Here is a 24,241-nt window from a genome sequence, read left to right on the forward strand (position 1 = left end):
GAACTAAGAGCACTAAGACTGATAACGATGCAAAATAGGTACGTGCTCGACCTACTCACGGCTATGGAAGGCAATGTTTGCCGAAGAATAGGGAGTGCATGCTGCACATTTGTGACTTCTTCAGATGCTGAAAATGGAACACTCTTGCATGCAATATCAGCAGTGCATGAACTTGGAGTGCAGATGAGAGAAGAAGGCGGCATTGAAGCTAATGACTGGTTTAGTGCGGCATTCGACTGGGTACCATCATGGCTGGGAACTGCAACAAAGCTACTGGTTCCTGCTATTGTCTTCCTCCTACTGATCTTATGTGTGTGCCAAGTGGGAGTACGATGCTGTGCAGAGTCGATTCCTAATAGTGCGATGATGATGGTGACTTTGGGCAATCCAAGTAGAAACGGGAGAATGCCTCATGATACCAAGGAAGCACAAGTACAAAACAGGTGAAAGTGAAGAACCCAAATATTGCATGGTGGCCATATACAACACAGGGGATATAGTGGATACTCTATGGCACACTACCATCAAACAGCCCCAAGATTTAGAAAACTACAAGGAGGTGTGGGTCGACCTAGCGGGGGATGGAGGGTGCATTTATATGATGTGTACTCCCGAAGAATATGCACATTCCGGGAGAGTCTAAGAAGTGTGTGTCGTGCATGGATGCCAATAAAGGGTACACCTGCATGGGATGAAGCTGTAAAAAGGGCAGAGGAATGTAGACATGCTGGAAGAGGGTATTCGTTACTTTAGGAGTAACGAAAGGGGGGAGTGTTGGGAGAGAGGTGGTCTATCCCGCCCCTCTCACCACTCCCGTTACACAGATCTCACTTGTACTGAAGGGGGGAGACATCCCCCCACACCCCCAACAATAGTCTATGCTAATCACCCACTAATTACTAACACGGAAAGCATATAACTGAACCTAATTAACATAAAAAGGCTCCATTTTATGGAAAATGATCTCTAAAATCCTGTCTCTCCCTCTGCCCTGCGCTTCACACCACAAGCCCCAGCCCCCACCCCCTGCTAGCTTCGTACAAACTCTGTTCTCATGGAAGTTCAGCTATTCATTGTTGCAACCTTTACTGCTGTCCCAGAACAGATAAGCTCACTGCACTGTGCGAGACCAGAACAGGCCCCCACCTAAGAGCCCATCCGTCTTCACTAACCTGCTTGTGTCTCTTTTGCCCTCCACCCTGCTAAGCTGTAAACTACCAGGCCCATGTCCCCCTGCTCTTTGATACAGATACCCATCTGACCCCCTGTAGTGGCCAGGCGCAAATACACCCCCGAGAGCTCTGACCCCAGACACTCATATATTCTTTCTAAACCGAACACTTGTCTATTCGTATCATGAGGCATTAGGTAGATCAAAACCTCCAAGGTGGGCACCTGTGTCGGGGATTCTAGGTTTATGGGTAACGGGGTGCAGAGGGTACCATGCCTGCCTATAACTTGTATATGAACTCTGGGAAGCACCCACATTCCTACCTGATTTTACAAGTGTCATTTGTCTCATGCTCTGAAATGCTGTTTTTGCAAGATCATTTAGTCAGGGAAAGTGTCATTTTGCTGCCTGACCTTCACCTCGCAAAGATGTGCCCAGCTGACCCAAGTGCTTCAGGAGTGACCTCTAATCACCCACCAATCCCATGCGGTCGACACTTATGGATCCATACGGCCCTGATGATTCGACCCAATTGAGTTGCGGAATTGTACATTTGTAATGTGATGTCACTCATGACGCTTGATGCCTTTTTAATGTGCTGCCCGTGTATCTGTTGGCAGAGCGCTCTCCGGGCAGCAGAGTTCTCTGCATGCACAATTTATCGCATATAAACTTTGTTCGACTTGCAATCTATCTCCTGGCCTCATTCCGTACTGTGGTGTGTCCATTATTCTGATTTTGGCAAATTGTGTCGGGGAGTGGGCACCTTCACTACTTTGAATCTGTCCAGCCTTCTCCTTTTCATTGGAGGTGGTGCCCTAGGCAGACTCTCCACTGGAGTGACTCACCCTAAACCCCTCCACCCCCGCTACACCAGAACCCCCTCAGCTAGCCCCACTGCCCACTCGCTGAGCACCTCCAGGCCCACCTCCAAGTCCTGGAAATAGGTGTTTCCAATTGCGGACAAATGTGTAATGTCTTTTTAAGGGAAGCATGAATTGTAGTCTGAGGCCCTTAAAAATGAACAAGTATAAGCACTCCCGATTGCATCTCAGAGTGCTAATAGCGATAAATACTGTTTTTGTGGGTGTGCAGGGCTGGAATGCTATGCTTGGTCCTACTTGGCCTGGGCTTGAGGGCTGTTACCAGTCCTGCCATGGAAGTGGTATTGAAAGCTATGTTGAAAACAGTTGATATTAATGACAGGCAAGTGCCATCTTGTCCACCTAAATGACAATTACCCTGCTGGTCGCAACGCCATATTACATACTTAGTCTCCAGCTATGGCTTTCCTTCAACATAGTGAAACTTTTGATTAATAAAAATTCTGAGCTTCTCCTTAAGAGAGCAAATGATCGGACAAGCATACAGTATACAGGTCACTGCCCTATGCAACACCGACTGCACCCAGCTGCACAAAGTCTTGCACTGAAAACTGTTTTCAGCGCCTTTTCATCATATCTATTTATTTGTGTCCATTTATGCAGCTACACTTTACATTTTACAGACACTCATCTCACTTATGTCTTACTTCAGAGGTACACAAAAATGTTATGTCTTGGGTGCATCTAACTTATGGTGACATTACAAATAAAGGTACACAAATGTTACTTAAATAGTTGTTTTGATAATCACAAATATGTTAATTGGCAAACTCTTGCTTACCAATTTTTGAAAACGAATGTATGCCTTGTAGACTGAGGGATGGATTTGCAGTTGTATGGAGTGAGTTTCTATACTTGGAGTTGCATGATTGAATTTGTGGTGATATACGTGACTCTTTGTATCTTAACATTGTTATTTCCACTCTTTGTAGACTTTACTTTTTGTTAGGTTAACCGTAACTCTTTAAAAAAAGGTAATTTTTTGTCTAATATGTATATATGAGAAAAGGTACTGGCATATATATATTTAAGTTATATTAATAATCCATAATAATAGTTCATAATATTCAAGGTTTTTGACCTGGCTAAGACTCAATAGAAATTGATTTATATCATGTTTTGAATGGCTAGAAAGTTATTGTCGCTGGGGAAGTGTGGAATAGTTAGATCTCAATAACTGGGTATTGCCATTTCTGGTGATATGGCTGTAATTGACTTGGATACAAATGCATCATGTTTTTCTGCTCATACTATGTCTGAAAATCTATCAAAATCACCAGTGTTATTCACAAATGTCAGTAAAATGAACTCAGTGGAACATGTATCTTTCATTGCCCCAACACCACGGAAGTATGTGGCTAATCATTCCTCTTCGGTTAAGCAGGTTGAAAACACGAATGGTTTAACCGGAATTGCTTTAACATTTATGAATACAGCAATTCATTCTTGGGCCAAATAGTTTGAAGCTTTAGTCAATAAGGCTGATGTTCACTCACACCAACTGAATCAGATTTTGTCGTGGCAACCCTCCATTACAAACAAACTAGAGAATTTAGGTGGTTTATCCATACCGCCCCCACCCCCTGTACAAGTCGGCAAGTTCTCAAACCCACACACAGCTAAGGGAGTCCTCACGGATTTTCCAGAACATTCCTCATATATTGAACCCCATTATTGACTTGGCAGGTACTGTAAATGAAAATATGGTTGATCAACAAAAAAAAACAAATTATGCTCTCTTTGATGGAACAAGGACAAACGTTTTTGATTTGCCCGTGAAACTAGGGCTTAAAAAGGGTGACTTGGTCAAGAAATCTAAAAATTGGAGATCCTTGGCTAAGCGAACATTCCAAATCAAATCGTTTGTCAACAATCTGTTGCTTCCGCCAACATCAACCAACACTGCTTCAAAGGCTATAGCAAAAAAATATCTGCTACAATCTCAGTTGAAAAAATCTACAGTTGCTGTACAAAAGCCTATTATGGCTCAATCGTACAGTCCCTTAAATGCCTTGGTAAATGCAGCTGTGGATGCTGCTAAAGAATCTGATGAAACCAAATCTTGTGAAGTACAGGATTTTGTTCCTACGCCAGTTGTGGAAGATCAGGGCCTTATTGCCCGGCGCAGAGCAATAAGACAAGCAGTGGATGATTACATGGCATCTAAACCTGCTCTTAAGAAATTGGCCTTACCGTTAAATGACATTGCACCACCTATTCCAAAAACATTTTGCCCCAATGCAACCTTGAGTAGGAGTGTGTCGGGTCCCTTGGTGGCACAAAAAGTACAATTGATTCCAACCCAAGTCCCTCATATTAACCAACAAACACTACCATTGGCGCAGATGCAAGAATGTTGAGCCAGCATCTCAGATCTCTTCTTCTTCTGATATTGCAGAGGTGATTAAATCTACCTTATCGAAGTTCTTTGATTCTCGCAATCCTACAAATGACAGCGACCCAGGACCTAAGGGCCAAGACATTAGAAGTTCGAATGAGCTGCGAAATCTGGCAAAACAAAAAATCTCAATTCCTAGTATGAAGCGACCAGCAGTTCATTCACTGTCTATGAGCTGTAGGCCTGCTCCAGCTCCTCAGTATAATCTGAATAGAGTCTCAGTTCTGTCCATCTTCAGTGAAATCCCCGAGCTTGACGACATTGGTACAATTGATATTGAGCTAGTTGAATTCACTGACGTGTCGAAATGGTCGTCAGTGACCTTATGGATGAATTTGAGGGTTGTAATTAACACCATCTGGGCGGTTAAGTCCCAGCTTTTTGACCTTGGATTCATTGTTCAAGCGGGACCAAGCCCTCCTGAGCATATTCCCGCGGAAACTGAGAATCAGACCTCACAGCAAAAATTGAATACAAAGCTAACCAGCTGCTCGCATAACTGCAACTGCAAAAATGCACATTGTTAGCATCCAGAATCTCATGAAACACCCCTATCCTTGATTAGCTGGAATTCTAGAGGGCATAGGCATTTGATGAATAATCAGGCAATCAACTTGTTGCTCCATGATGTCATATTAATTCAGGAATCCTGGCTTACTAGCATCCCATCGTGGAATAACTATGAGATTCTCCTCACTCCAGCGGTCAAGGGTTGTGTGGGGCGACCGGTATCGGGTTTGCTCATAGCAGTTAAACAAAGCTCCTCATTAAAAGTTGAATTTTGGTTTTCGCCAAATCCTTTTATACAGCCGACTAGACTCACTGGTGATAACATCCACTGCGCACTTATTAATGTCTATTGGAACCCTTTGGGAATTACAGACGATAGTTTTCTGGACTCAATGAATCAGGCACTGGATATTATATCCGTGGATGGCAATGTCGATACCATCATGTTAGCTGGTAATTTAAATCTGCATTGCTTGGGTCCAAAGCAGAAATCTGAAATGGCTCGTCTTATCAAATGGACAAGCTTTGTAGAGTCCAGAAGCCTATTAATGTTGAATGGTTCGTACTTCATTGATGTCCCTCCTAAGGCAACTTGGCATCGAGCCTCCATCGATGGAATTATAGATTATATATATGTCAACATAAATATGTGGAATAAAATGAAATCTTTGCACATAATACACACTGAAGCAAGCGATCACAACATGCTTAACGCGACCTGGCTGGACCACTAAATTTAAAACCATCCAACGGTACCCACAACAACCTAAGGGTACAATTACAGTGAACACTGCAAGAAATAGACGAATATGGACAAAGTCATCCTTGGAAGTGTTTAGGTCATGTTATGACGCTGAGCTTAGGTGTGACATTGCTGGAATTCAAGGATCAACAGTTCCCTACCATGCACTTATGTAGTTATTTCAACCTGCATCTATTAGCCACAAACAAAAGCAAACACCATATTTCACGAAGTAAAAGCTAGGAAAGCATTGGTGCAGGCTGAAAAGAGAGAGGTACAAAAATTGCCTGGCAATCATTGTAGATTAGCATTAACTAATATCAATACTAGATACAGGAATTGGATCAGGGGAATGCGAGCTAAACTGTATCAAAGTGGTGGTAGTAGTATGCTTAAACTGTTGTCTAGTAAAAATTCTGCTGAATCATGGAAAATTATCAATCAAGCCACTGCAGGTCACCAGATAGCAGTACAGTCCAACGTTGTTTCAGAAAAGACATGGGTTCAGTATTATTCCAATTTATATGCTGTACCCATGGAGGAATGTTGTTCATATAGAACTCTGTTTCAAACTAATGTCCATCTAAATTTTGACAAAGATGATATTCTATACTTCATCAATAAAGCCAGTCGCTCTAGGGCTCCTGGTCCGGATGGACTATCAAATATGACACTGAAACAATTTCCAGGTATATGGGATGAAATATTGCTTACCATGTTTAAGAATATACTGTTGTCACAAAAAATACCGGAGTCCTGGAAACACTCTATAACTATCCCGATTTATAAGAAAGGAGATCGGGCGAATCCAGCCAGTTATAGACCCATCTCCCTGTTAGACATTCCCGGGAAGATTGTTTGCCATCTAATTTTAAGAGACATGAACAACTGGTCGAAAAATCATTTCAAGAGAGATCCTTTCCAATATGGATTTGTCAGTGGGCTTGGTACTATTCCTAACATCATTGCCATTAATATGTTCAAAGCCCAATATGCAGCCCGGAAACAATCATTGTATTTTGCATTCATTGACTTCCGGACTGCATTTGATTCAATAAATCGAGAATTACTTTATCAAAAATTAGAACTTCTTGGCTGTCCAGCATCTATATTGGCATTACTGATACAGCTGCATAGGAACACCACTATGCAGGTGAGGTTATCTCTGGAGGGACTGTTGTCCTCGTCTTTCAACATCTATGTGGGACTTAAGCAAGGTTGCATTCTAGCCTCTATCTTGTTAAATTTATTTATCCTGGAAATGGGCAAATCTTTCCTCCAAGTCATTTCTGATGCCCCTGTATTGGGCGGGCAGCGCATAGCGTGGTTACTGTACGCTGATGATCTTGTTTTGATCTCGCAAACCCCTAAAGGTCTCCAAAACCTGTTGTCTGCTCTAACTGCCTATGCAGAACTAAACCGTCTTATTGTTAATCTGGACAAATCGGAAATATTAATTTGTAAAAATCAAAGTAAAAGCAGAATTGATAATTGCATTTGGCCCATCAGAGACGTCCCGTTGAAATCTGTTCCCGAATATAAATATCTAGGGGTCATAATTCAGAATACGGTTAGGGATGGCCTTTATTTAATTAATATTCAGTCTAAACTATCTACCCTGATCTCACAAGCTAGAATTCTAGTGTACAAATATGGGAAATTTACCTTAAAACATCTTCTTATTTTTTATGAACAAAAGGTAATCCCAATATTAATTTATGGTATTGAATCCAAACTCTACACGAATGATAAAATGTGGGACAAACTCGAGGCACGTTTTTGGAAATCGGTACTGCATTTACCATATTGTACACCTATGCCAATTTTGCGTTTCGAACTAGGCCTGAACTCATTGGCTTGCAGAGTAAAATGGAGAATGTGTACCTTTTTTCGTAAGTGTATAATTGGTCTTGAAAATAATAGTATTTTGAGCACTGTTGCACACTATCTGACCACATCAAATCATGTTTTTCCACTAACATGGCGTAACTCTGTCCTGAACATCTTGGCTGAAGCCGATAGAACGCTAATGCTCTTGATACAAAGCCCATTTCATGCCAAAATGAAGCAATATCGGTGGGATTGGATAGAAAACAGAGAATCCTGTTCCAAATATCATGATTTTAACTCTGATAACTTTGGCAACAAAAAACTAGGCCAATTGGCTGGGTATTTATTGAAATATCCATCCTCGATTGTACGGAACAAGTTCTTACGAGTCAGATTGAATCTATGGCTAAAAAGGGAAGTGCTTGCCAGGCGTAAATTCATCCTAGCCAAGATGAATTATTGTCGATATTGTGAGCAAGTAAATGAAAAGGAAACTCTTCAGCATCTGGTGATATCTTGTAATATGTTAGTCAACCAGCAAGCCAAATTTTTCACTAATTTGCTAAATTTGCACGAGGAGCTGGATGAAAATCAAATTTGGAGTTTATTACTTTCTCACAACAAATTCACTGTGATAAAAGCAGTAGTACAATTTTTGGAGGTTGTTCTGCCTTGTGAAATTAAGCTGTAATGATACTGATTCACCATTTTATCTTTCTGTATTTCTTTAATTCGTATATAAAAGGTCAATTGTGTATTTGTCAATCTGACTTTTTAGATTTTGTTTTTTAATATTTTAATTAATGTACTATTTGCATCTTTTCTATATTAACATGTAAATGAAATCTAGTTTTTGTTTCTTTTTTGAAAAGTTGTCTTGTTCAGCTGTATCAAAATAAAAAAAATTAAAAAATTAAAAATAACTGGGTATTGCCAAACAGGTACTATGTAACACATTGTGCTTACAAAAAGAGAATAATGTGTAAACTGGTAGAGATTTGTCCCTCTTAAATGGATCCCACTGGTAATAAAAATGTAGTAAGCTCTGCTGGCACAAAAGAGCCAAGAAATTGAGATGCATGTACAAATATAACTACAATAGTCATGACAAGTTAAAAGAGTAATCCTGTGATAAGATAATCAATGAGCTTATGATTCTTGATTTGGTTTTATAAACTGTTTTCTCTACTGGCATAGAAGACGATCATATAGCGGTAAAGCAGTTAACCGTATCAATTTTTTTTTTAGATCATCTACCTAATGCATTATCATCATTTCCTAAATTCTCTCACTATGTGGAACATCTAAATGGATCATAATGCTTGCATCCATGCCAAGGTGTCAAGATGGCTTCAATTTTGCAGGCAAAAAAATATCTAAACAAGGAACTGGCTCAAGGGGACATCATATTTCATCATTACATGGGTATGCACATCACTGAAAGTGAACAGTAGTAGTGTTTATGCATCATATATATAGGCCAGTCTTTATGGTAATTACTGCATGCAGGCCCTTGTACAACAAGAAATACAAATGTTAATTTCAATGATTATAGTGTACTATGCCAATGGCTTTTGATGTATTTTCTCGGCCATACTGTCTCTCATTTGGGCTATCAATATCATCTTCGGCAAACCAAATGCGACACAAAGAAGGTACACAGATTTGCCGTAGGCACCTATAAAAACAAGGTATGCATGAAGTTAAAAAAAATAATATCTGTTTGGAATGATGTTCGAAGAAGAGCATGTATGAAAAGGAAGTGTACAAATATATTGAAGATCTTCAAATCTCCTTCAATACAGCAATATAACATGCAGAATGGTATGAGTAATAGCGTGCTTAAGTGTCTCTAACTCTGTGGTCAAAGAACTGCTGTTACAGTCATAGATGAAGCAATTATACACTCGATCAACATCCCATAAAATCCCATTGACACTGGCATCTTGTTTGACTTCTTAGAGAGATCACAGTCTGCACTCATACAGTAAGGGAGTCACCCATACAGTAAGAGAGTCACCCGCTGAATCTCTCATTCTTCATATTCATTTTACAGGAACCGTAAGTCAAGTCTACTGAGTGCACACGCCCATTTATTATACATACCACACATGAAAGCAACTGATCGCAGTGTTTGTTGCATGAGGATCTGCGTCACTGGAGAGAGGTTGTGATGTGTGTAGTGAGACATCACAATGCCAGAAAACAGGATAGCCATGATACCTGTCAACAAAGAGCACATTCATTAACATTCCATTCCAATCTACAGTTGAATGACATTCACACATTCTTAACTGAAGCATATGCTATCAGACGGAACCCATTTTTAGCTATGAATGAACGCATCATTTGTCAGTGCTGTCTGAAAAATCTTATATTATATGATCCTTTCAACACTTTCATCTCATCTGAGCTTTTCAGGCAGCACTGGGATCAAGTCTACAGCTGAACTGACAAGATCCTGCATGCATGATAACTATACTGTGCAACTTGATAATCACGTTATGATATAATCTCTCAGGCTGCAGTAACAACATTTTCAGAAGTCTTTACAACAGACGCATGACAGCAGGGTTTGAAATTAAGATTCAATGAGCAGTAGCTAAAACCAGCTCCTGGGTGTCAGGCATCACCAAGGTGCGAGAACCCAGTGCACAGAATAACTAACTTCCACATGAGATGCATAACTTTTTGTCCATTTTGTATGATTCATTATGTTTAAATGTGCCCTAATACTTCTTTATAAGCATTCTAAAATACTCAAAAGTTAATGTCACATATGCATGTTTGTAAGGCACCAATTGGCCCGAGGAGCCAACAGTAGCTCCTGAAAGCTGTTGATTTTAAGCTAAAGATGCTCTCCTAGGCTGGAAGTAGGAGCTAAATAGCTCACAGCTCCCCTCAATTTCGAACCCTTTGATGGTGTACCTATATGCACTTTTACAAATGCCTAAGTTGGAAATGGATGCAAGGGTTAATTTGCAATTATATTCTTTATTCATTAGTGTCACCTGTATCCACTGTAGTTACTTCATTAAAATGCTATTGGGCAAGCAGTCAAGTCGCCATAAATTCAGAATACTCCAGTCCCATGTCTTTCTTCAATAGGCGCACTCCAAGGAAGCTTCATCATATTTTCCTGAGTGATGTAGACAAAACAGGTAATATCCGTTTGCTTTTGTCTCCCTTTCACTAATCCTGGCCTATCCTTTTAAAGCTTATTGTTCAAATGTACTTGCTCCCCTCCAATTTTATCTCCTAATTCAAAAATAATGGTTATGATGTTTGGTTTATTACAAACCTTTTACATTTCCACTTTCCATTTTATATTTTAAAAAAACTAAATTAGTTACCAATCCACTTGCACAATTCTTATGTCAATCGTTTAAAAATTACATCAATCAAATAAAAACTTTAGTATTCACTCTATTCCAACAGTAAAGCTTTTTCCAGAAATGTCATAGATGCACAAATCATACTCGGATTGTCCCAAATTAGGAGCCTGTTCCACCACTCCTTTGCCGACACAGTGTGTTAGCATCTTTTTTTTTTTGTTGCACACAGTTAATACAAACACTTAGCTGTAGTACTGATATGTTCATGCATTATACAATTTCAATTACTTTTCAGAGTCAGAGTGTTCTTGCTCGGCCTTTTCAAGTAGGTATAGTTTGTATCTTTCCCATATATTCTTTGGCCGGGATACAGGCGATACCGAGTCTATGTATAGCTCCTCCATATTGTTTGCCCATACCAAGTCTCTATCCCAGTCCGCCTGGGTTGGGGGACTTGCACTTTTCCATTTGATCAGAATCGCCCTTTTGGCTAGGAGCAGACTTAAGTTAAACAGTTTCCGCCATATCGGGTTCATTTTCTCGACTTCCCCCAACAGGCACATCCGTGGGGTCCATTCCACTGGTTGATCTGCCATCCCATCTAGGGCCAAGCACACCTCCTCCCAATATCTCCTCAGTTTTACACATGCCCATAACATATGGTAAATGTTTGCATTTTCAGCATTGCATCTCGGGCAGTTCCCGGTCATGGTCGGATATATGCGTTTGAGCTTCATAGGAGTGCAGTGTGTTCTTTGTATTATCTTATAGTGAATTAGCCTGTATCTAGAATTACATGAAATCTGTTTGGTAAGTGCACAGTGTCGGGACCATTCATCGTCTTCAATTTGCTCTCCCAGGTCTTGTTCCCACTTGGTCTTAGTTGTGCGTTGCTCTATCGGGCGTGTTCAGAGTATAATCTTATATAGTGCTGACGCCGTTATCTCTTGCGATCCCCCCATGAACATATATCCCAATCCCATATTCTGGGGTGGTTCATTAGGAAAAGTCGGACATATACTTTGTATGACTGCATGTATACGGGTATATTGTTGTCTGGTCCCGTGCGTATTCCCCACTACGTCCTTGATATCATCCCACTAAATAAAGTGCCCATCTGTGAACAGTTGACCCCATTGTGATATGCCCCTGGAGGACCAGTGGCGGGCTTCTTCCCCATCTATACTGAAGGGTGTTTGGGGGTCGCCCCAAAGCGGCATACTCGGGTGGTATATCTTATCCGTGTCAAATATCTCAACTATTTTGGCCCATGCCGTAGTCACCACCTTTGGTGGTTTCATGGCGTTGTAATGCTTGGGAGTTGGCCTCGTAAGTTGGTGGAGCGCCAACACAGCCTCTTTTTCGGGTTGGCTCGGTACAGGGCCCGCCGGGTTAAGAAATATTTTAGCCCACTGGGCGGCATATTGTGCCTGTGCAGCCAAGTAGTATAGTTCAAGGTCCGGTGCCATCAAACCACCCTTTGGGTAGACATCAGTTAGTACCCTCCAGCTCACCCTAGGGTGACCACCCCATACAAATGAGACACATGCGCAAGACATCTTGGTAAACAAGGCTCGCCCCGGCCAGACCGGCACCGTACTAAATAGATAAAAAAGCTTTGGGAGAATTATCATTTTTACTAATGCGATCCTACCCATCATTGAAATGGGGAGAGCACTCCAACGCTTCAACTTAATACATAGAGCATCTGCCAGCAGGTTATAGTTTAGTGCTCCCGATAATTGAGCCGTCCTAGCAATACTCGCTCCCAGATACAGAATATGTGTCAGGCACCACAGTAGGCCATGCAGGTCATGGGGTTTACTCGTGTTTTCAGCAATGGGGAACACTTCTGATTTGTTGGGGTTAAGTCGTAGGCCCGAGAATCTACCAAACCGTTCTACTTCTGCCAGGACCCTCCCCAATGTTCTGTCTGGGTCTTTTAGGTATAGAAAAATGTCGTCTGTGTATAGATTTATAATGTGCAGTTTACTCCCTATCCTGAGCCCGTATGCGCTGTAACGTGTCCTCAATATGTCCGCCAGTGGTTCTATTATTAGGGCGAACAGTAGTGGTGACAATGGGCAACCCTGTCTAGTGCCTCCTCGTAGTTCAAGCTTTTCTGTTAGGGTGCCATTGACTCTAACTCTGGCCTGGGGGCCTGTGTATAGTAATTGTATCCATTTCAGTAAGTTTGGACCGAACCCATAATTTCGCAAAACCCCGAATAGGAAGGGCCAGGATACCGTATCTAATGCTTTACGCATATCTAGTGACACATCTATAGCCTGCTGATCTGAGGGTGTTGTAGTCAGGATCTCATGGCATCTTCTGATGTTAGTGGCAGTGGACCTGTCAAGAATAAACCCTGCCTGATCCTCGTGGACCATATATGGCATCAAAGGTGTTAACCTATTGGCGAGTATCTTTGCCAAGACCTTTGCATCCGTATTAATTAATGATAGTGGTCTATAAGACCCGCAGTCATCCGGGGGCTTCCCTGATTTGAGCAGTAGCGTTATTACTGCTTCTCTTGTGGTCTCAGGGAGCTCTCCCTTATCTAGGGCTTCGGTCCACACCGCCAGTAGTCTGGGTACTAACAGATGTTTGAACTCCTTGTAGAACTCTGCACTAAGGCCATCGGTGCCAGGGGCCTTCCCGTTGGGGAGTGCCTCAATTGCCTCCACAACTTCCGCCTCAGTTATCGGAGTCTCCAACAACTCCCTGGTATCTTCCGCCAGTAGTGTCGTTGGGATTTGGGAAAGATAATGTTCAATCTCCGCATCCGTGGCGTCGGATTGAGGTGAGTAAAGTTCTTCATAGAATGCGTGGAATGTGTCGCGTATCTTACTCTGATCGGTGGTGACCAAGCCATCCACTGTTTGTATACATGGGATATCTGTTGATCCCCTTTCTCCCCTCACTGCTCTGGATAACAACCTCCCCGGGCGTTCGCTTTCTCCGTAGCGGAGTGCAGCCGCCGGTTTGTCAAAGAAGCGGATCTCTTGGTCCGCTGTCTCCGTATATTCGGCTAGCTTGTTCTTTATATCTAGAGCAAGGTGTGGTGTTGGAGTGAGCACGTATTGTGCTTGTATTGATGCTATTTGCGCTTCTAGTTGTTGCGATCTATTCCTAATGTCTTTAAGGATGCCACTTTCTTTTGATATGGATGCGCCCCTTATATACATCTTAAATGCTTGCCACAATATCGCGAGAGAGGACACCGAGTTCTCATTGAGATCAAAGTATTCTTGTATGTGCTGGTCCATTGCGTTTCTATAGGCCAGATCTCGTAGCGCAGCCGGTTTGAATCTCCATGGGGGCCTGCCCACCGTGGCGCCGGGTATTCGCAATGCCATCAGTATGGGGGAATGATCTGAGTATGTCCCGGGGAGTATCTGAGTGTCTGTGACCCACGATAATACTGTGTTATTCACCAACCAAATATCTATCCTGGAGTGCATGTCGTGTACTGTCGAGTAATATGTGTATCCTCTCACAGAAGGGTGTAGGGTCCTCCATGCGTCCTTCAGTTTCAGATCTGCCATGTGTGTGATCATTGTCTGTGCTGCTTTGGTTAGCGCTCTCACTTGTGTCGAAGTACGGTCCATATTCACATTAAGAATGGTGTTAAAGTCCCCCCCGCATATCAAATGGGTCGTGGGGAAGTTTGCCAGTTTCCTGAAGATTGTGGAGTAGAATTCCGGGTCGTCTATGTTCGGCCCGTATATGTTAAGGAGGACTATCTCTTTGTCTCGTAGAGTACCATGTACTAACACATATCTCCCCCCAGAATCGCATTCCACTTCTTTGCACATGAACCGCAAGGTCTTGTGTAACAAGATTGCTATACCTCTAGCCCTTTTCGAATAAGTTGTGTAATATTGGTGTGTGCCCCAATTCTGAACCAGCTGCCCCTCCTGTTGTGGCCCAATGGGCGTCTCTTGTAAGAAGAGAATCTTGGGGGTCTGTCTGTTGATGTATGCTATCATTTTCCGTTTTTTAACTCTGGAGCCTAGACCTCGAACATTCCAGCTCATTACTTTAATATCATCAATGCCTGTTTCAGCCATTCCAGATGAAGTGATCGTGAACGTGCGTTTGCGAATATTTCTTTACAATACTTTCAGAATTTCCAGTGTACATTACCTGTGTGCTTTTTATTTTCTTCCCCACCATAACATATCTCCCGCCCAACGTGTTAAACTCTCCCCCTCCCCCCACCCTCAAAGTTCCCCTAACTTCAACTGTGCTTTTAGGATCCCAACCCTTCCCCCCCTCCAACTGCATGTGCACCTGCTACAGGGGGGCCTGCGGCGATTCCCAGGGCCTGTGCCTTTCTAAACCTTGAATAAGGGTAACCGGTTCCATACGTTGCTCTCACACTTGTTATTGTCTGCGGGGGACATTGCAATGCAGCATATCACACATATTGAAACATTCCCGCCCCCACATAGAGCTGCCCCCAAAAGGGGGAGCCGATGTTACAGGATTTATGCATCATTAGTTGAACATTCTATTAATGCGCACCCGTGAAGACTACTCCTGTTCATTAACTTCAGTGCTCCTCGACGGAGTGGGGATATGTGTCTCTATGAAGCTGGCGGCTTCCTCGGGAAAGGTGAAGAAGTGGATCTTGTTTTGATATTGAATTTTAAGTCTTGCCGGGTAAAGCATGGCGTACTGAACCTGCCGTTCCCGGAGCAGTTTCTTAATCCCATTGAATAGTTTCCTTTCTTTTGTACCACCAGTGTGAAGTCCGGAAAGATCCGTATAACGTTGGCTTCCCATCTCAGCTCCTGCTTTTCCCTCGCCGCCCTCAGTATCAGGTCCCTGTCCCTGTAGTTCATCACACGGGCTATGATTGGTCTAGGGTATGCTCTCGGCTTCGGGGCCAGAGACCTATGAGCCCGCTCAATAATGAACATTGGTGACCACCCAGGGTCCCCCAGCAGTGTGCGCAGGAGGGCCTCAACTCCCTTTTCCATGGAGCCCTTCATCGCCTCCTCCGGCACCCCCACTATGCGAATATTGTTGCGTCTTGACCTCGCTTCTAAATCCTCCCATTTAGTCTTCACCATTCCTAATTCAATCGCCATCATGGATACCGTACTTTTCAGGGCTTCAAGGGCATCTTCAGTGCCCGATATTCTTGTTTCTGCCTCCATTATACGTGTTGTTGTTTTGTCCAATTTTGTTTTAATGGACGCCACGTTTGCGGTGATCCCATCAAGTTTGTCGTTGAGTGCTGCAAAACCCTGTTGCATTGCGAGGAAGACCGCTTGAGGGTCCATCAACGTGGTCGGCGGAGCCTGCTGGTCGAGCGGGATCGTTACCTCCTCCATCTCGGGTGTTGGATCTTTCTGGATAGTCGTGGTGTATTTGACGATAGCCCCCTTGTTCTTCTTGTGACCAAAATTCTTGGGCATTATCCCCCTTTTCTGGTTGATTGTTCAGTAGGATTAACAAGCTCTGCATTCTCTGATCGAAGTACGGCAGAAATTGCAATGCGTGGTCATTGCCCCTGGTGTGTATAGCACACAGCAGGTCTGATCAGGTTAACACACCAATCGTTTCGCGGCAAGTCTTATCAGAGGTGGGGGGTCGGTGTCAGTATACTTGTTGCAGGTAGTGCGAATTCGGTGTCGTGGCATCAGTGCTGTGGTAGGAGCTCGATATGGTCTGTCGCCAAAGCCCCCTGGTCGCTTGTTGTGAGGATGCGGTTCTAGAGTGCCCCTGAAAGGCCTCACTTCCCGCCTTCGTACATACTGTCCGCCACGTACAAACCCGAAATTCTTTCAAATCGTTTCTGTCTGCCGTGTATTTTTGTAATTCGCCCCAAATACATTGCGGGGGCCGGGGGGTTCGCGCCTAGTGTAGTGCTGCCACCTCCCACTCGCCGCCCCACTTATCTGCGTTGTGCTCGCCAAGGGGGTACCTCTCCTGCAATTCGTCGGTGGATTCTCGTCGCCAGGCACGGGCCGAGCACCGGTCGTTCAGCGGTGCTTCAAGGAGGGGGATGGCGGGAGCCAGTGGAGGGTCCCCACAGGCGCTCTACGAGGAGCGGAGCACCTGCAGTAGGCCCCAATATCGATGGGCCTCCGGTGTCTTGAGCGCCGCGCGCGCCTTCTTCCACCGGGCTCCACCCCTCGAGTTCCGGCTTGACTTCAAGCTCTGTTCCCCGCTGTCCGTGGAGTTCGTATAATGCTTTATCTCGGAGAGTCGTTCACCTTTGGTTTCCAGGTTTTGCCATCCCGTTCAGTAGTGAATGCCATTCAATCCATGTTTCATAGAAGTAGAACCGGACCTGTTGAACAGTTATATCTGCATTACGGCCCTGGTTCACTCCGGAGCTCACACAGGAACGGCCATCTTCTCCCGTGGACAACAGCGCCCGCTTGTGTTAGCATCTTTAACAAAAGATCCCAAATAGCGGTTTGTTAGACCCATACAAGGCACCATCAAATGATTTAGTGATTCAATCACCCCCATCTTTCCACAGTGTCTGCAATCAGAGTGGGTAATTTCTGCCTGCTTGCAGAGTGTTAGAACATCTCTAGTTGGAGCAATGTTCAACCTGAATCTCATAAATAAATCCCGATAATTGGACGAGAACTGCGAAAAAAGGTAAATGCAATGTTTAAAAGTTAGTTCAAAACACTCTCCTTTTGGTACTACTAGTCCCATGTGCCTCCTAACCTCTGGTGTTTCTGAGGCTCCTCTCCTCCACTTATCAGGTGCCTGCCCGGGGTATAAGATCCTCCAGCCCCACGTCCCTTCCTCTTTCTTTTTGCTGCCTAACAGAGATAAGTAACTTCTTAATTATATACAGACTTAAGTGCCTAAAGTAGTTAATATAGAGTTTCTATGTCATTGGAGGAATAGTCATTGAATTGTTTTCCTTAAAGGTTTAGTATTAGCACATGCTTTTAGAACGGATTGTGTAGAGAAATGGTGAAACGCGCAGCACACAATATCGTCAGGAGCGAGCGTCTCGTGTGAGAACATTCTTCGCGCATGTGCGCTGGCATATACATGAGTATAGAGATTACTAGCACGGTGTCTAGTGTGTGGAGGAGTTGGGGCCGGAGCCACAAGCGAACATGCTAGTATTAGGCACCCGGCCCTGCACCTCACATTCCTTCATTACGTGCCACCGAAAAAGGCGCTCACTAGGACCCGGGGAAGCGGGAGGCTTCTAAGATTACCAGCATTCCCTCGGTTGCTCCAAACGCTCACGTACATTTGAAATTGACACAGATTAACACACAGCTCCAAGGAAAGATTATAACTCGAAAAGCATAATGAAAAAAAAAGAAATCCATTTACAATCCTCTGAACACAGAAGAGTGTTGCCATCGAGCAGCTACTCTACAGGATGGCCATAATCTGACAGCTGATTGCAGGACAGTTGGCCTTGCCAACCTCCGGTACCAATGGCCCAATATGAAGCCCAAAAAGGATCCCAATCCACAATCCCAGAGTGGAGTGAGGAAGAGTTGGAGGAAGAAGCCATGCAGCAGGAGACCGAGTTATCCCTCAGTTTTAAAAAAGGTGCTGCAAGACTCCTTATCACAAGCAGTCTCTCAAGGGGTACAACTCATAACTCAGAGGCTGGATATGCTGGGGGCATCAATGGCAGAGCAGAGGGGGCAACTGGCCTCCGGAAAAAAACAGGCTCTCAGCCCTGGAGAAGTTACGTCAGATGGACACAAAACAAAAGGGGTGTAAGGCTCGGAAGAGGAGAGACTTTTTGACCCCCCCCAGCAAGGAAGAGAGGGTTAATACGGACCCCCAAGGAGAGGATGACCCTGTCGCCAGACTAAAAAAGGCCTTCCTGGCAAAAACAGCAGAACGCCATATCAGACCCCCTACCCCAGGGGTGAATAATTCAAGGGACATGGATGAGGGCTATTCGCCCAATGACGAAGGGGGAGAAGAGGAAGATAACCTCAAAGAACCCTTAGAGGAGAGCGCTGTCCCGGATGAAGAGGACAATACAGGGGACATGTTCGATCCCAAAGCCATTAGACACCCCAAATCATCGGAATGGGTGCCTTTGCCTAGGGCAGTGGTCTTCAAATTTTTTTAGCCTGGGCCCCCCCTGAGCAAAATTTGGGCAGGCTGGGGCCCCCCAAATGTGCCAGATGATCTTTTGGGCACCGTCAACGTACCCTACTCCCAGTACAGACTCTGGGCTCTCCCAACCCTGCTCCCTCCACTATCCCAGTGCTCCCGCCCATCCTGCTCCCACCACAGTCCCATAACACAATCATACACGCATCCATACACATATTTAAATAAAAAATAAATCACCATAAACGTACCTTCTGCAGGGGCATGCGCGTGGTTGCTAAAATGCCCCGCTCCAGGTTGCTCTGCCCGTATGTGCGAGGAGGTGCAGGAGCATCCCCTCCCACATACATGGAGTGCCCCAGCCAGCGTTTCCAATGAGCTATGCATGGCTGGCGAAGCAAAACGCCCCGAGCATTGCATGGCTCGGTGATCATGTGCGGCTGGGGAACTCATCTGTCAAAGGCAAACAGTGTTTCCCTTTGACAGTTCAGCCAGCCCAGGAGCACTCCCTCCGCTGGAAAAAGCAGTGTTTCACTGGGCTGGCTCCTCGACTCCTCCATAATGGGTGAGGGGGCCAGTGGGTGAACGCCCCCTCACCCATTATGGATGTGCCACCAGGCTTGGAGTGGCCTATAGGGCAATAGGGCGAAGACTGTACCAAAAATGAAAAATGATAGTGTAGGCCAGTCAAAATGGGGCACTCTTTTGGCCAATGTGGGCTAGTTTGAGGAGTTACCTCACTATGCAGCTAGTAGTTTTGACCATTGTTGCTGAATAAATATTCTTTAAATATCACAATTTGTTTACATTTGAACAAAAAACACCCCCTTGGGTACCATTCAAACAGTCTGTGACGAAAAGACTGAATATCCATTTGCAACTGTTCCTGTCGGCATCACCTTTTCAACATCCGCAAGATCCGCCCCTCACGCACCTTTCACGCTTTAAACTCCTAATCTCCTCCCTTATTTTCTCCCGTCTCTTCTACTGCTCCTCTCTTCTCTTTGGCCTTCCTATCTCTCACCTGAACCCCCTGAAATCCATATACCACTCCTCTATCCGCACTCTATGTCTCATGGGCCCTCAAGACTCTATTTCTACATCACTCTCTCAACTCGGCTGGCTCCCATTCCACTCACAACTGAAATTTCCATTCCTCTGCCTTGTCTACAAATCTCTCCATCACCTCGCCCACCTTATCTTTCCTCCCACCTCTCACTCTACTCTCTTTCCCGCCCTCTTCGCTCAGCTGACCAATACCTTCTCACCGTACCCCCAGCCCCTTGTGCCTCCTCGCGCTTCCGCTCCTTCCAACTCTTGGCCCCCCTCCACGGGAACTCCCTCCCTCTCCCTAGCCGCTCCTCCTCCACCTACCCATCTTTCCGCTCATCCCTGAAAGCCCTTCTTCTCCACTCCCCCGACTCGCCTTCCCTACTCCCCCCCCTTAACATGCCCCCCCTTCCCCTCCCCCTCCTCCCGGTGACCATATTGGATGCTGTAACCACCCAAAGGCGTTAAGACCCCCGGGTTGTCCCCCCAACTCCCCTCAAGCAAATTGTTCTGTATACTGTACCACTGGTTTGTTTCAAGTTTGTAAATATGCTTCTGTCTTTTTTGTACTGTTGTTATAATGTAAAGCGCTTTGGTGTAAAGAGCTATATAAACTCAATAAACATAAACAATTGCTGGCCACTTTTTCATTAGTGCCTAAGGCCTTTTTATGGTCCAGTCGGACCATGGGAGCTGCCTCTGCCCATTTCCTCCAATCTATTTTTTTTACATTTCATGCTATGCTCTTGCGCCCCCCCCTGGGAAGCGGTCACACTCCCCACCTGCCCCCGAGGGAGCACGCCACACAGTTTGAAGACCTCTGGCCTAGGGTCACGATATACATGGCGCAACACATCAGGAAGCCCATAGACAGAGAGGCGAGATGCTGAATGAGGTCAGAGTGCCCACAGCCAGAGTTGACGGGGACAAATTGGCCGAGTCCCCAGACCTCGATCTGAAGATGGTCACTTTTGTGACCAAGACGGCAAGAAATATCAGAAAAGGAGTGGACAGAGCCTGGAAGGGGTGCCAAAATAAAGTCCTGGACCTGGCCGTGCACTTGGCAAAAATAATGGACATGGTCGAAAAGGCCAAAGATACCGGAACGCCAGTGGAGACCCAAGCCCTCTGTAACTGGGCGCAGCGTGCAGTGTGCCTCGTTGGCAATGCTGACTGCGCCCTCTCCTCATAGAGGAGGAGAGGGGTGTTGCTGAAGAGAGATGGAAAACTCAACGATCTGGCCTCCTATGAGGCAGGAGAAGGTGCTAAAAGACTCCTGTTTGGAGAAGCACTAGCTAAAGAAATGTCTCAATTTGTCGGGACCTATTCCGCATTGGACAAGGCTCAGAGCTCTATCAGAAAAATATTTCCGGGGCGTGTTTTTGCAGGGACCGGACGTCAACTTCCAACGCAGAGCCCAAGGGCCGCCAGCCCAGTATTGGGAAGGAAGGCAGCAAGATACCTTCTTCCCGGCGAGATCAAGATTCCCAAGAGGGCATAGTGGAAGAGGGGCCTAGCGGCAACCAAGATACCTTCTTCCCAGTGAGATCAAGATTCCCAAGAGGGCATAGAGGAAGAGTGGCCTAGCGGCAGCCAAGTGTCACTGGCGGTGAGGACAGCCTGCGAACAGGTAGGAAGGAGAACCTTCTGCTTTGTGAGCGAATGGCGAGCTTTATCCAGCGATGCTTGGGATGCAGCAAGCAGTGTCAGGCCTTCCTTTACAATGTATAGGCGACCCCATTCAGAGAGTAGAACCTCACCCGATACACATGCCTCATGAAGAGGCGTCACTGTTGCAGAGCTAGCTGCTGAAACTATTAAGCAAAAATGCAATCGAGCGCGACACACAAGGGGGTACAGAATTTCTCAGCAATATGTTCCTGGTGCACAGGGGGAGAAGATAAGGCCAGTTATAAATCTAAAGAGCTTAAACAAATGGTTTGCATACAATCATTTCAAGATGGAGGGAATCCACTTGCTCAGGGACCTCCTACGTACAGGAGATTGGCTAGCACGGCTAGATCTCAAGGACGCATATCTCACTATACCAATAGCGCTATCTGCGCTTCCGATGGAACTGAGAGATTTGGCGTTTATCGTGCCTTCCGTTTGGCCTTGCATCCGCACCTTGGGATTTTACCAATATAATGAGACCCATAGCCTCGCCCATATGAGAGAGGGGAATTCGAATTATAATTTATTGAGACGATATTCTCGAGCTGGGCCCAGACAAAGGAACGCTCGTCAACAACGTGCCTTGGGTATTCAACCTATTTTCTTCGCTGGGATTTCTAATCAACCTGGACAAGTCTCAGCTTCAACCAGTTCAGAGGATAAGAGTTCTTGGGGTTCATGATAGATACCACAAAAGCTACTCTAGAACTCCCGGGGCACAAAGTGAGAGCGATCAAGAAAGAACTCAGAGCAGTAATAGCGAGGAAGATTATTTTGTTTTGGAATCTGGCCAGGATAGTGGGACTGCTCGCAGCCTCAATCCAGGCGATATTTCCCGGACCGCTCCATTATCGAGCGCTCCAGAGACTCAGATCAAGCACCTGCAAGGAGGGGTAGGTTATTACCAGTTAGTGACCCTAGACCACAAAGCAAGCACAGAGATGCATTGGTGGCTGCAAAATATGGAGGCCTGGAACAGTCGAGCGATTTTCGGCAACGTACCAGATTTAGTAATTGTGATGCTGGAAATGCGTTGGAGGGACAGGGCCTCCCTGTCCTTGTCCTGTAGTCCTTTTTCATTTGTGTTCTGTATTGTTTTCTGCCCAGGAGTCCACATGGGACTCCTGGCAGTGCAGCTCTTCCTGTTTTTGGTTTGGTGTACAGACCCATGGGATACCCTTATGGTGCCCATGGGTGGGGGTACAACCCTGTACCCCTAGTGTATGTTTTTGGGCACCTGTGGGTGGCCCAAAGAGCAGAGTATGGGATAGTGGCAGCTTCATGGTGAATTTGACAGGTGCTCTGAGTATCCTCCATTTTGGGATACCCAGGCCCTGCCATTGGAATCAGTTGAATCCTGGTAGAAAACAAGATGGCCCCTGTGGCCTCTTGCTTTCTATTGCCTGTTACCTTGTTTTCCCAAAGTACTGGGAAGCCCTGACTCTGTCCCTTCCCCCTGACCTACTGTTGGGTGGAATTTCCATATATGGTGTTGTTGTGAAGTCCAGTCCAGACTGGCTGGAGCCTTCCCGGTGACTGTATGTTGTGGGTACACCCTGTGGGTGGGACCTGGGTGAATGGAGTGTGTGACCAATATGCACTTATTTTTGTGGCTGTCTGGTTTCTGGTATGAGAGACAAAGACTGAGACAGCCCTGCCCGAAACTGGCCTGAATGCAGTGTGTAGTGTTGAATGGCTGGGTACTTGTCCCAATCCACATTCATTGTTGTGAGTGTCTGAGAGGGAGGAGGATGGCCTGAATGCACTGTTTGCCTGATTGACTGCATGAATGCCCTTCTGTATGATTGGCTGCTCAGAGTGACCCAGCAGTGTGGATGAGAGACATGATAGTATATCTGGGGACCTCTCACCACTGTAAATTGTTCAGAAGCTGTGTCTACACTTGAAGAGTAACTGGAACTGCTGATCCTCGACGTCCAGCTGGAAGAAGAAGACTTGCTGTTGCATTTGCTTCGACCTAATCTGAAAGCTGCCGAATTTGTTGAAGACTGATCCGAGAGAGGACCTGGTAAGGCGCCCTCTTCCCATGCTCCGAGGGCCCATGGAGCACCACTAACCTTCGCCTAAGCTCCATGGAAGTCAGACCCCCGAAAGGTTGCCGACCCGAGACGGGACCGCCGAGGAGAACGAAATGAAGCACCAGGCCTTCGCCGCTGTCAAAGTCCATTGCCGTCGACCAGGGTTCGCAGGTTTGTGTAACTGCTGGAGGCCCGTCGAAGTCGTGTTGCCCCAGAAGAGGGGACCGCTTGACGCCGTGCCGCCGACGAATGGAGCCGCCCGCTCCTTTGCCTAAGAACATTTGAATCGAAGGACTCCCTTGTCCGCACCGACGACCGCTTTGTCCTGCTGGAGAAAGTCAAGGCCGCCGACGCGCCGAGGCGAATCCGCCGGTGGGTTTCCCGCCACCCAGAAAGACTTTGACGACTCGACGCCCTTGCTGGGCCACAGTTCTTCCGAAACTCTTTGCGGTCCTGAACAATCAATCGGCGAGGTGCCCCGCACACCTCATCCTCACAGGATGTCGCCGACGAGCACCGCCTGGATCGACGC

The 24,241-nt window shown here is 45.4% G+C and overlaps 1 protein-coding gene across 1 annotated transcript in view; it reads right to left on the bottom strand.

The window, feature by feature from the left end:
- Positions 1-24,241, bottom strand: part of SLC9A8 (solute carrier family 9 member A8) — a 1,353,696-nt gene that overhangs the window by 431,999 nt on the left and 897,456 nt on the right. Inside the window, exon 12 of the mRNA XM_069651262.1 lies at positions 9,642-9,758. Within this exon, the coding sequence (XP_069507363.1) occupies positions 9,642-9,758 (117 nt within the window). The remainder of the gene's footprint in view (positions 1-9,641; positions 9,759-24,241) is intronic.

Source organism: Ambystoma mexicanum, chromosome 3p (genome assembly GCF_040938575.1).
Source record: "Ambystoma mexicanum isolate Mex_15411 chromosome 3p, UKY_AmexF1_1, whole genome shotgun sequence".
NCBI classification, from domain to species: domain Eukaryota; kingdom Metazoa; phylum Chordata; class Amphibia; order Caudata; family Ambystomatidae; genus Ambystoma; species Ambystoma mexicanum.